General features: G+C 45.0%; 1 protein-coding gene across 2 annotated transcripts in view; it reads right to left on the bottom strand.

Annotated features, from left to right (window-relative positions):
* Positions 1-1,867: 1,867 nt before the first annotated feature.
* The window catches only part of b3glctb (beta 3-glucosyltransferase b), a 36,873-nt gene continuing 24,558 nt past the window's right edge, over positions 1,868-14,182 (bottom strand). For both annotated transcript variants that reach the window (XM_048982787.1, XM_048982788.1), the window contains exons 10-15: positions 11,820-11,889; positions 6,920-7,033; positions 4,625-4,724; positions 4,003-4,122; positions 3,307-3,451; positions 1,868-2,367 (exon numbers count right to left, since the gene is read on the bottom strand). In XM_048982787.1, coding sequence (XP_048838744.1) covers positions 2,212-2,367; positions 3,307-3,451; positions 4,003-4,122; positions 4,625-4,724; positions 6,920-7,033; positions 11,820-11,889 — 705 coding nt within the window. In that variant the 3' untranslated portion in view covers positions 1,868-2,211. The remainder of the gene's footprint in view (positions 2,368-3,306; positions 3,452-4,002; positions 4,123-4,624; positions 4,725-6,919; positions 7,034-11,819; positions 11,890-14,182) is intronic.

Raw genomic sequence — 14,182 nt, 5'->3', positions numbered from 1 at the left:
TGGTGTGTGAGTATGGCATGCGATGGGTTGGTGGCACATCCTGGGTTATTCACTGCCTTGCACCTGTAGGCTCCAGACCCCCCCCCCCCCCAAACAAGTGCTTACAAAAAGTGGATGGATATATGGATGGATAGAATACCTGGAACATGTTTTGCCCATTTTGAGAACATTAGCATATAATGTGCGCTATGCATTCATGTAGAATTCTCTAAAGATCAGACACATAAAATAAGTCTACAACTTTTGGTCTATCCCTAGAAATAAAATGACTAAAGCGTAAACTGAAACTAAAATTCATAAAAACTAAACATAAATATACCTTAAAATAAGAATATAGACATACTCTACTTACAAACTTTCAACTTACGAACTTTCAGAGATACGAACAAAGAGGACTGTAAGTTGTGTTCACTGGGCTCCCGTTTCCTGTCCGCAACATAAATTTTTTTTCCTGCATGCCAATTCCGCCAAGTACAACTTCTGGCCGCTACTCCCGCCGCGCAGCAATGCAGCGTGCGTACTCACAGCATCCTAGTTCTTTGTACTTGCATGTACCCTTAAAATGATGTTGAATAACGACTTACGGACATTTCAAGTTACGAACGGCTGTTCAGAACGTAACTCGTTTGTAAGCAGAGGAGCGTCTGTAAATAAAAGACACACCAAAAACTGAAAATGAAATTTTCAAATGAAAATTGAAAATAATATAAAAAAATAAGGACTAAATTAAAAATTCAAAACCATAATACGACTAGCAGACAGTAGAGAGGTCTTGTCTTGCGAGTGACACATTATCAGGGGTAGGTTGCAGGTGTATAAAGGGCAGGGGGAACCAAGCCGCCCTAATTTTTCACCCAAACCCTGGGTACCTCAGTGGCCACTCATCCCCCAGCACCTGTTGGTAACAGCTTCTTAGAATAGCAGCTTCCCACCCCGAAGGGTGCCCGCAACTTCAAGTTTAACCCAGTGGCTCAAATACCCTTGCGCTCTCTTCTGCTTTCACTGCTGTCTGTCCTCTCAGGCATGTATGACTGATCTTCAGCTCTCTTTCAGCATAAACTCTCCGAACACAACATGTTTTTTGTTGCCTCAAATGGCCAGTTGTGAATACATTTCCAATGTTTGTCATCTATATTTAAATACAAAAAATCTTCAAAGTTCTTTTTCACGATGCGTTGCTTGAAGTTGAATGTTATGTATTATTAAGCAAAAAAAAAAAATTCCTGCATGCGTAAAATTGCAAGCTACCCTTGCTGTCACAGTAAGTTATCAAACTGACATTTCATCCAGGCTTCCATCACGCACCCAAAACAGAAAGTGCAGAAATCATCTTTGGCTCCGCCCTGCAGGCAGCACCTAGAGCTATTCGCAAAGGACTAAACAAAGCCAAAACATACTTTGTGCTGAGCTACATTCCCATGAAATTTCAGCATTTCCAGCTGCTCGAGCCAGCCACAGAACACGCCGAACAGAAATCAGAATCTGTACCGCTAAACAAACAATTCTCCCCAACTTAAATTCCCCTCTGTAACACATGGAAAATAACACACAAGTACAGAATTGAAAAATTTTATAATTATTTTGCAAGTATCAACACACAGGCAATCAGACCCAGTGCTTTCCTTTTGGCATTCCTGACCTCTGACATCTGAGCCACTGCAGGTGAAATAAAAGGCCTATCTCTGTCCTAAAAGGAGCACTTGACAGTTACACTTCCTCTGTACACTTATTCTTGGACTTCCTGCATGTCTTTACTCATAGTACCCAATGTAGCTTAATCACAGTCCCCCCACCCCCCACCCCCCCAGCCCCCACCACCGCAAGAGTGGACTAACCAATGAAGTCCCCACAAATGAAGCAAATCAGATTTGGACTGGTTAATATAATACATTAAAAAACACAGATGCCGCCTGACAAAGCCTTAACATTCCGAAACTTTAGTTGTATTACAAAATTGAAACTATACAAGGAAAAATGTGTATTGGTATATAAAACATTCCATTTTCAAAAGAGCCTTTCAAAACACCATATAATTTCAGGACTCTGTGACTGGAATTCTTATTGCAGGAATTGCGCAACAAGACACAGCCCCATGTGTGACAATCATTCCGCTGCAGCTGCGACAAAATGTTCTATATTTACACTAAAAGAAATGGAAAAAAAGGCCGATGATGTCATCCCATGTTGGACTCCTGCAGGGCATCAAGGTCACTAAAGTTCCTCTCTCCCTCCTTCATGTCCCAGTGGCACAACTGGGTCCACCAGCCACTCGTGGAAGACCGCAACCGGGTCAATGTTCCAGTGCTTGTGGAAGGAGATGGAGGCCTGGTGAGCCAGGAGGTCCCTAGCATAGTCCACGGGTCGTGCCTGGGCAGAAGACAGGATGGAGGAAGGTCACACGAGACGCGTGGGCCAAACCTTAAACAAGGAGTGTTGCTGCAGTTGGTGGCGTGGACAGACCAAAAGTGCCTGGCCAGTGAATGGTTATTAGTGAAGTCATACAGTAAACTTAAGACAGAGTTCTCTCTCTCTCTCTCTCTCTCTCTCTCTCTCTCACACACACACACACACACACACACACACACACATTGTGTCTTGCCAAAAAAAAACAGGTTTTGGAAAAATATCAGGTTTTGAATCATATTATGAGGGCATTTGGTCCCCACAATGTAATATAAACTTAACCCACACAATTTGGCAACTCCTTCCATTGTGGGGACAATGAAATTGTCCTGAACTTAGTTAAAAACAGCCATCCCTAAAGTGGAAACAGGCATAACCTGCAGTAAGATGTATTTTAAGCATTCTCAGAGAGAGAAATAAATTCCTGCTGCCCGATGAAATGAGATGTGGCCTGCTGGAAGAGGAATAAAATGAAGAGTCCTGAAATTCCCACTGGGAATTAATGATGGATGGATGGATGGATGGATGGATATATGGACGTGCCTGCCTGCTTGTCTACCTGAAGGGAATTTTCAAATAAAATTAAATGGTACTTTATTTGCCATTCGTACACGAGCCGGCACATAGGAACTCTTCAGTTTTGCTTCCTCTAAGACTTGCGCCAGTTTTTGGGATAAAGGCCCCAGCGTTGACGTGACTCAGAGTCCGCACTCAAATAAATTTGATGGCCAGGCCCGGCTAGGACCAGGGAGTTAACAGGATGTCAACGGTAAAAGTTACTGGGCAGTAATATGCACAGTGTATCTGGTAGGGATGGCAGGGAGCCTGTTTCATCCAACACTCAGCTGCTGGTGTGACAGGACAGATTTGCGGCACCACAGAGAAGGCGGGGGGGGGCGTTACCTGGTGAAAGAGCGGGCTGTGCGTGACGGGGATCCTTAGGGAGCTCAGGCACATGCCCAGCACCATGTCATCTGGAGCCTCGTCGCTGTAGCATCTGCAGCTGCTGGCCAGCAACTGGGACACTGCCGGGCGACTGAACACCATCCTGAGAAGGGCAGGAGAACATGCTGGAGGCACCGGTGTGTGTGATTGGCCAGGACAGTTTCGTTAGTCATATATGGCAGCTATATTAGGTGACAGGCCCGTAGTCATAAATGAATTTAGGGGTGGTTCAAACTTGTTACTTTGTTACCTGTTACATGCCATATAGGGAGCAAAGAAATTCTGAGAGGAGGAGTTCCAACCTGTAACTTTACTAGGTGGCTACATCGTAATGATGTGAGCCACTCTCAGATTCATTTGCATGTTTACTTACAAAAAGTTGTGGTTTCCTGACCTGCTGTCCTCATTTTCAGATTTTGCAGATGTGCTACTTAGACAGTTTCTTTTTGTTTCAGATTCTATTCACAGTTTCGATTTCAGAATCTGTACAAGTTCAATCACTGATCTTGTGAGCAGGGTTGCAGCATTCACTGGGACAGGTCGCAGCCGGCTGAAGACCCTCACTATACATATACTGCTTTTGTTGCTTTTCGTTGACTTGCCTGCTTTGCCCTTCACCCATCCCTAAAAGGTTAGCCTGTGGCACAGTCTTACCCCCCTCCTCCGGTGATATAGCTGTAGCCACCCCGGCCCAGTCCATAGCCATAGCGCTCCCCCAAACACAGCGGCTCGCGGGGGTCATAGCACCGTAGGAGGGTCCGCAATCTTGGGAGACTGTCAAGGAGGGTACCAGAGAGCCTGAGCAAAGGTCTGAGCCTTTCCATCACGTCCCTTCATCAAAGAGAAGCCCGACAAATCCCCTCCCCAAATTGCTCCCCTGGTCAAGACTCTCAACCCCTAACCCTAACCCTAACCCTACTCCCAATCAACACGTACTTCAATGGCCACCCCACTCAAACAGCAATTTGCTGCTCCTATGAAACCTGTTTGTGTTTTAAGCAACACACAAATTGGTTGCTAAAAGCCAAGCTCATCCATGTCCTACCGTGAGCAAGCATCTTGGGATTATATATCGCTGTACTTCTCTTTATACTGTGCACTCTGTAATTATCAGCTTTGCTGACAATGAATGTAGAATATCAATACATGAATTTACATCCCAAAGTAAATGGTTAGTTGATGCACGGGACCTGTTGCTTAATTCTGAGAGGACGTGCTCATATTTCATCCCTCCGAAGTTAAAAGACACTGCCCACTTGCCCCAAGCAGGCCACACCTAATCAATGTGTCATCATCCACAATCAGCAGCCAGTCAGCCTTCGGTACGGCGTCACTCAAGAACCGCTGCAGGATGGCGAAGGTTTTCCCACAATGCCCTAGAAGAAGAGAGATGCATCATGAAGCATGAATCCCCAAAAAAGTACACACCTCAGTGAGATTCCTGTATACCTTGGTCTAAAATGTTGTCCTCGTGCGCCAGGCTGCCGCAGAACCAGTGCAAACACCATTGGCACTTCAGCTCTTCAATAAGGGCACAAGAGTAAGGAAGCCAGGTAGCTGATCTTGCGTTGCGGGATGGACACCAGAATCCACTGAAATGACCTCACTAAATATAATCTGCATCTTCATAATGTAACACATCTTCAAAGGTCATTTAATAGACTATAAGAAAAACTGCATACAATTGTTCCATCCAGCCCACCATGTCCACCTGACCCTCCAGTCTCCTCCCTAGAGTGACCCTAACAAGCCACACCAGTTACTTATCTTACCTCTCATCCGTAACCCTCATGTTAATCACTCCAAGCTGCCTCTCGTTAGCTCCCTCGTTTGTTCCATATACACCTGTATCCCAGTCCTGTTCCCCAGTCCAGTCATTGACGTCGTACCTTCTTGTTGCCCATGCCCTACCTTATTCCAGTTCTCCCATTTTTAACCCTCGTAATCCTGTTTACTTCCAGCCTTTGTTTATTGAGCTCAATAAATCTCCTTTTTCCTTCCCTACCACGCCTGTCCATGAGTCCTTCGTCACATGGGTCGTGACATCGATAAAAAAAAATGCAACACTCACATCTGTTAAACTTGTTTTTGCAATTCCTCGGACTAAACCAAGCATTGTGCATACTGGATATCAGTCCAATGGAAACTCATCAAGAGGTCAAAGCCAATTAAAAGAGTGATATTAAAAAAGACTGAGGTACATCCAATAGAGAAGTGAAAGGAAAAACAGCTGGGACAAGTAAGTTTGGAAATATGTCTGTGAGATAGATAGAAGACAGATAGAACAAAACGTTCAGGAGTAGTGGGAAGAAGATGAAAATTCCCCCTGCTGTGGGTGCTGATGGTCCCACCTCACAGACAAACTGCCCCATCAGAGCAGTCATCACGGACGTATTGCCAGACTCAAACCATTCTGAATCTAGGGACTAATTTTTACTAGAAGAGTTTATGGAGGACAGAGCACAGGTGGCATGACAAAACAGTTTCCAGCAGGGGTGAATGATGACCCTAACCCTCCCTCACTGGCCTGTGAACAGCGCAGAGGACTGAGGAAACACTGCGAGACAGCGATCCCAGCGAGGCCCTTTGTCAACAGGGTCGATCAGGTCTGCCGAGCTTCTGATCATAAAACAATTCTAACATTCCACAGATGACTCCAGCTAGGACAAGGCCATTTCCACTGCTGACAACGCCAGGGAGGGAATTCTTGAAGCGGTGTCGCGCTCGGCTCCACGCTGCCTTCTGCAGGTTGTCTTTTGGACGTGGCGATGCTCAAAAGGTGGCCGCACATGTCAAAAGAAATCGATGGTATTGACAATTGTTTTAGCAATACAGCATCGCGTGGTGGCGATGGCTGCGCCGGTCACGGTTTCGGCACACCACCTGCGTAGGATCCGCAAGACAAACCTTTCCTGTTTTCTGATCCCACCCACTGTCCGCGAATCGCTGCCATAACGTGACGCCACAGGGTTGGTCAGCAGGACTGTTTACGCACTTACCAGCCTGCTATACACCGCAGCATTCATATCGGTAAATAGTATAAATTAATATCTGTGTATTTACACACCAATCCATTTTCTGTAACTGCTTGTCCTATGCAGGGTTGCGAGGGATTCCGCAGCCTGTCCCGAAGGCTATGGTTGCCGGGTAGGGAATAACTCCGGTTGGGGAGCCAACCATGCGTATTTAAGTTAACTGTAGATGTTGTAACCGTGTAATGTTTGCTGTGGAATGTATGTGTAACGGTGATTGTTGTGTAAATTGTTAGCTTTCCTGTCTGTATTGGACCAAGACTGACTGTTATTGCCTTTATTAAAATGACTGTCGCATTTGACACAATGTCTTTATTTGCGCTCTGCATGTGGCTTTATTGCATCAAAAACATTCTGCGTCCTCCAGGGTTGTGGCGCGACAATGACCCAGATGGCGACATCGTGAGTATGCAACAGATTGTTCTCGGCAAGGTGTTCAATGCCGTCCTGTCCAGACGTCATCTGAAGCATGCGGCCATCTTAAGAAGCTGTGGAGCGGGCGGCTTTCACGTCGCCTGCAAGCTGCTGCCCCCACTCACCTCTCTCTGTGTTTGGGACGCCGAGGTCGATGGTGGGTATGTCGGGGTCTGCGTAATTGCTGTAGTACTCCAGCAAGGCTGCATCCTTCTCCCATGTCTTCTTCACCATTGAGACTGGGCCCAAGAAGAGAGGAAAATGCTCACAGCCCACTGCAGAGTTAATACCAGGCCGACCGCAAATGCCTGGATAACCAGGAACACACCGAGAACATCGGAAAAACGCTTCAGTTAGGTCCCTGGCATCCCTGGACTCTTATGGAACATTGTGTGCTGTTACCTGGGTGATTCTGAAAACCACAGATCTGCAGCTCAAATGAGAATGAAACAGCCTAAATAATGAAGCAAAGAAGGGCATGGTGTCCTCAGCTCTGAGGATGTGAGTGATGCTTGATGGTTCAAAAATTAACTACTAATGTCCTTCAATCAACAGCTACATTAAATCTATAAATATGGTTGATGTTGTCAAATACTGGCTGCTCATCTACAGCAAGACAAAATTATTAAGAAGCTGGAACGCGAGGGGAACCGCGGAGACGACAGAGTAAGCCACTAATGCGGCCTTCAGAGTTACTGTCCTGGGTTCACCTCGTAATCTTTTTCACGTGTGAGTGGGTGATGAGAAGAGCACAAACCATCTAAAGGACTTGGCAGTCATACCTCATGGCCAAGAGAAATATGGGTTTGTACCCTAAACACAAAATCACTGTCTGAGTGAATTGTAATAGCTCATCTTTTTAATTTGACCCAAAGTTCCAAAACAGAACAGAACAGTAAACAGAACAGTAGTTCAAAGTACACAATGTTTACATTATAACCAATATCTCAATCCGGAACCAGGTACTAATATGAAGTTGGCTGGCCCATTGTTGCTATGGGAGCCTTTTCTCTTCTTGGAAGGCATGTTGGAATGTTGCTGGGGGGGATTTGTTGATGTTGGGGGATCAAGTCCATTTCTGTGAGCTTGTGTGTTTGACCACTTCGCAACTGAACTTGCCCCCAGATGTTTTGACCTTGACAACCACGTCATTTGCGACTGACCAGGACAACAGGGCTAACAGGGCAGAAATGTGGTCAAACTGACTTATTCGAATGATGGCGCCCTATGATGGTGCCAAGTGGAAAATCAGTAACTAATCCTGTACAGCCACTCATTCTGCTGCTAATTTTTGTTGCAGGAGATTGTGTGACTGTGTGCTTAAAGATACACCTGTGTCAGCAAATGCCGTGGCTTAATTAGGCACTCTAATTAATAGGGGCATCCACATACTTTTGATCAGATTGTGTACATATGTGTTATTCTCAACATGTGCGATTCTCAACCCATAGGTGGCGACGCAAAGTTGGGTCGCAGCAGGTTCTGGAAGGGTCACGAGCAGAGCTTGCGTGACTGAAATGTAAGCATTTTAAAGCCAGCAAGCTCCTATACTGACCCACAATCATATTTCCTAGCCCCAGTCCTAGAATTAACCTATATAAACACATCTTTGGTCTGCAAATGGTTAGTGCAAAACCAGTGAACCAATCCATGAAGTCAAACCACAGATGCTCTATTTAAAATTCACTGGCACATCCAATCAGATTTGTGTGATAGGTGTTGATTGGCACAAATTACAGTGCGCACTGCATGCTTGATTACATCGTTAATTTAAACCTGTACTTGATACAGGGTCATGACTGAGGTGGCATGGTAAAAATTGGGTCGCGGTGCAAAAAAGGTCGAGAACCGCTGTGTTATAAAATACTATTCAGCTCATCTTTAATTTTTTGTTTTAAGAATATAACTACTACTGCTCTGTGTATCCCTGTCCTCATGCAAGCAAACTGCTGTGTGTGATTATGGAAATCACAGCAATTACTTGCTTGTCAGTCGATTTTCCAGATGGCTCTCTGAATACAAACCAGGGTTCTTATTTATCAAAGTGCGTGTAGAACAATCCCTAAAACTGTCCGTACCAAACGCACAGGTAAATACACATTTATCACTTGTGTGCAGAACAGCCTTACGAAGTGAACATTGATAAACTGCGCACGTTCTAAATGCAACTGTGTGCGTGGAGAGACTAATATAAACACCGAACCATATATGGGCATCCAACATAACACACGTCAACCTGCACAACAGGAGAATGTTGCAGAAACGCAAACTGTGAAGAGACATGTGCTTCTACATCATTATTGCTCTTTGTGCCATATTTCGCACTATACGCTCGTATTGTGATTTGGTCGCTGTATTTTGTCACTAAAAACAACAAAAAACAAAACACAAAGCGGTGGAAAAAACTGAGAATGAGGTGAAATTTTTTGCTGGACGTATTCAAAAATAAAAGCAAATAGGAAACTTTTTCCAGTGGTCTGTTTGGCAACTTTACAAGAGGCCTGTCAAAGAAAGAGAAGGACTAAGGCACGGGAACAGGTGACACGTGCAGCTAATGCTCTGTCACCTGTGAGGAGAAGAGCGGCAGAGGTGAGGAAGAAGTGATACGATGTGAAAATGACCCCAAACTGGGTCACAGCCCACAGATCCCACGGCCATGACACAGGAGGCTGGTGCAACTGCCAGCTGCAACTGTCACCTCGGAATGCAAAGACAGATGCTATCACAGGCAAAACGTCCCTAACAGGAATCTCTCCAGGTGTCACTGACAGTGCAGCTCCATCACCCCTGGATGAGGTCGGCTATCAGAAATAGGTAACACACTTTTACGGTTGTATTTAACAGGCTGCAGCAAGAAATGTGTGATATGACACGGGTGCCAAAAAGGAATTGTACCAGACGCATTAGCTGTCTTGAAAAGCATATATTTAGTGATAGTGATATATATTTTCCTGGGGTATAGACCTTAAATATCTTTGGAACGATTCTTCTGTAATTAGCATGACCTGCCTGCACATACTTTGTATGAACATAACTAGACCGTGATGTTTGTCTGAAAAGGTTGATAATTAAGTCAAAGTCCGTGCGTATCCCATACGCCGATGGGTTTGCTTTATTTACGTTAGGGGTTGTGTGAACGCATGGTCACAGACCCAGCACCAAGGTACGAGGGGGCGTAGGTGATCTTAAGCCCCCCCACTGTGCCTAGCCTGTTGGATGGAAGGACAAGTTTCCATATAAATACGTAATTATTGTATGTATTGTGAAAATAGTTGCTTGGACCACCTCCTCTACAATTTGATTGGTTAGCTCCCAGAACCAATCATTTTTTTCGCTCTGATACAATGAGCCAAAAACTCGAACACTGATGACGGAAGTGTGCTTGGGCCCAGAAGATTAAGCGCAATGTGATGCAGTCAAGGTAGTGGAGGCTGGGGGGTGGGGCGGGGGGCAATTATCCTCGGGCATGGTACATGGAAACTGGGCCAAGTGGGAGTACGCCCCTAATTAAACCAGAGAGCTGAGATGAGGTGACGTATCTGCCTGGCTCTGGGACACATTCGAGGATCCCCGAGGATTCACAGCGACACGCAAAGCAGCTGTATCACTGCTGATAAAGGCATGTGGGTAAGCTGTTCAGTCTGTTTAGGCTCAAAGGAAGAGAAGAGGGAAGCACTTAAGGCTAGACTGACACTTCAGCATCCATATTCTGATCTCAAAGATCAGCTCTAATGCCTATATTTTATTCACCCTCAGAGGCAGCTGCTTATCAGAAATGACAAATGATCCAGTTTAATTTAAGAACATTTTCATTAGCAAGGGGCAAACAATATAAATATAGTATTTATTAGGAAAGGGAAAACTTTAAAGGACATGCAATTGCAAGGAGGAGGGGCATGGGGGTACTATGACACCCCTACTTTCATGTAAATACCCCCTCCACCTTTTTGTGGGATTAATACTTAATAGCAGGACATGCTGATGAATTGTGTATGTTATGGTGTAACACCATTGTACATTAAAACTTGATGTAATGTCCTCACCTTCCTCCATTCCTCCACTTTTAAAAAGGTTCGCCTCTGTACAGGTACATGTTTGGGGGGGGGGGGGGGGGGGGCTGTGGGGGCCGGAGCACCAGCTTTTGGCTGAACGATTTTGGGATTCTAAGTGCCCCCCCACAATAAGTGATGTTCATACTATTAACCAAGAGTGTCCCTGAAGAGGGGCCATCCAGTGAGTGAGCTATTTTGAAAATGTATAAAAAGCTCACACTGTTTATTTATGCAGCCAGAGAACTATTCTAAAGTGGCTGGCAAAAGTGATTTTTTTTTTTCTATGAGTAGCTGAGGATAAAGACCTGCCAATCCGAGGGATCTGACCACATGGGTGTTAAAGTGATCGCTAACAATCCGAGGGATCTGACCAAACGGGTGTTAAAGTGATCGCTAATAGCTTTCAATAGCAGGATGATATGTTATTTAAATTTCAGAAATAAAGCATGCTAATATAGCGGTTAAATGTAATGAAATTTAAACATGCACTGTACAAAGTCACAACACAGGTGACAAACTGGCAATATATAGCATGGTACTAAATTATATATCAAAAATCCCCAACTTCCTGCGATGGGCTGGCGTCCCATCCTGGGTTGTTCCCTGCCTCATGCCCATTGCTCCCGGGATAGGCTCCAGACCCCCCGCGACCCAGTAGGATAAGCGGTTTGGAAAATGGATGGATGGATGGATGGATGGATGGAAATCCCCAACTTCTAACTTTTTAATGTGCTGTCATGGAGATCTGGAGAAAGTTCTTGGATGTGAACAAGTGTAACAAATCGACCAGTTGCAGGGCACTTATTCAGAAGTGCAATTTGAAGGCACATAGCAATCAGAGAAGTGTGAATGGTTCACTTGATTGACAGTTAATTATCCACCATAAGCCCCAAGTATGAACAGCCAGGGTGAAGAGGGATGCATCAGGATCACGGTCACAAAATGAATGCGATTTAGTTAACCGGAAGCTTACTTCTCTCCTTATGAAACTTCTGGCACGTTTTAACAGCCACGAAAATCTCCTCCTTCCTCACTGGGTCACCCTGTGGACAGAGATGTTGAGTCAGGAACAACGAGCCTCCAGGCGAGACCTCTGCCATGGGACAATAGTTCTGATGAGGTATGGTCATATTGCAGATTTGCAAACTGGAACATGTCATATGATGCACTGAAAAGTCAGCACACAGCTGGACTATTTAAGCAGATTAGGGCTCTTGGATGGCATATAACCCAAATCAGGTTCTCAGATGGCATATAACCCAAATCAGGTTCTCAAGATGGCATATAACCCAAATCGGGTTCTCGGATGGCATATAACCCAAATCAGGTTCTCAAGATGGCATATAACCCAAATCAGGTTCTCGGATGGCATATAACCCAAATCGGGTTCTCGGATGGCATATAACCCAAATCGGGCTCTCAGATGGCATATAACCCAAATCAGGTTCTCAAGATAGCATATAACCCAAATCGGGTTCTCAGATGGCATATAACCCAAATCGGGTTCTCGGATGGCATATAACCCAAAACAGGTTCTCAAGATGGCACATAACCCAAATCGGGTTCTCAGATGGCATATAACCCAAATCAGGTTCTCAAGATGGCATATAACCCAAATCGGGTTCTCGGGTGGCATATAACCCAAATCGGGTTCTCAGATGGCATATAACCCAAATTGGGTTCTCAGATGGCATATAACCCAAATCGGGTTCTCAGACGGCATATAACCCAAATCAGGCTCTCAGATGGCATATAACCCAAATCGGGTTCTCAGATAGCATATAACCCAAATCAGGCTCTCAGGTGGCATATAACCCAAATCAAGTTCTCAGGTGGCATATAACCCAAATCAGGTTCTCGGATGGCATATGGCCCAAATCAGGTTCTTGGATGGCATGTAATCCAAATCGAGTTTTCGGATGGCATATAAACCAAATTGGGCTCTCGGATGGCAGAATGAAGGCCTTCTTGAAACTCCCTGCATAAATTAGAGGTAGAAATCATACTGGCAGCAGTTATAGACTTTAGGCTCTTAGCTTATAGAGCAGCCTGTCAGCTAATGTAAGGATGTCCTTTCAATCTAGATTGTAGACATGTTTTATCTATCTTAAGATACACAGTACAGGTTATGGCGTTCCAGGGGATTTTGGGTCACTAAGTTACATCCCACGGGAATTTTTCTTTTTTGTGGTCTTCTAACCCCTCCCCCCTCTTTTAATAATCTATGAACTTTAAGGAATAACAAAATGTTGAGCAATTTGTGGCAGGTTTTCCTAGAATGGAAAACACACTGAACCCAGGTAACTTGGGTTCAGGTTTCGCAAAACGATCTCACCACCTGATTCATTTCTGAAAAGGTTTCTGTTGGAAGCACGACAAGGGAACAATGTAGCATTGACACACTGAAGTGAACCTGCTGATCTGGAGCCTGGAGCTCTGAGGCCTATAAAACTTTATTAGCTGCAACCAATAGGCCCAGCAGGACTTGTATTCATGGACGTTGTCATCAGCCGTGCAGCATCGCTGGACAGAGCCCAGGGAAAAAAACAAAAACCAAATGGCAATAATGGTGAAAGCGAGACCTTTTATCTCCCTGCCACAGAGCAGAAAAAACAATGCATCCGTTCTGCTAAAGACATTCTGACTCTGGAATGCATCAACCTGGACAGCTGGGTATTCATCGCAGTAATTTCAGTTAACTCTTCTGCCACCATCTTGGATCTAGACCTGCAAACTTCCAGGTCGCAATTCCAGACATCCAACCTTAGGGATATTGATTTCAGGGAGACAGATGAGGTGCATCCGGGAGGGCAGGAGTGCTGGCCAATGCTTGGCTTAAGTTATGGTAATACCATATATATATTACTGACTATGGTGGGGCGGGTCTTGCTGAACAGGGTTAGAGAGTGCTGGTAAAATTTGAAACAAGGTTGCAGGCATAAAACTCCTCAGCAGCTAATCTTACCACTGCTGAACACCGGAACAACAGATTTCCGGGACACTGTGCACCATTTGCGGGTGTCAGGGAGCTGCTGTTAATTTGCGGGAGACTCCTAGGACTTCTGGTAGAGGTGGCAAGTCTGCAATTCCTCAAAGTCTCAATTACTGCATAACCCTCTGTAGGACAGGACAACAAGAGACCCCCTGCTCCTTGTGCCTCCAGAATATGACACTCTGCTTACAAAGTCCAAATGTAAATTTGTGATGTGTGAGACTAGCTCATCCTGTCGCGGTCTGTGTACAGCAGACTCCAGTTCCCAGAATCCCTTTCGTCCACTTTCTGTTCCCTTTCCATTTTTACCCACCTGTTTCTGTTCCTTTGCTTACCTTGATTCT

The sequence above is a fragment of the Brienomyrus brachyistius genome, chromosome 18, assembly GCF_023856365.1.
Source record: "Brienomyrus brachyistius isolate T26 chromosome 18, BBRACH_0.4, whole genome shotgun sequence".
NCBI lineage: Eukaryota > Metazoa > Chordata > Actinopteri > Osteoglossiformes > Mormyridae > Brienomyrus > Brienomyrus brachyistius.
This window is presented reverse-complemented; position numbering and strand designations above follow the sequence as displayed.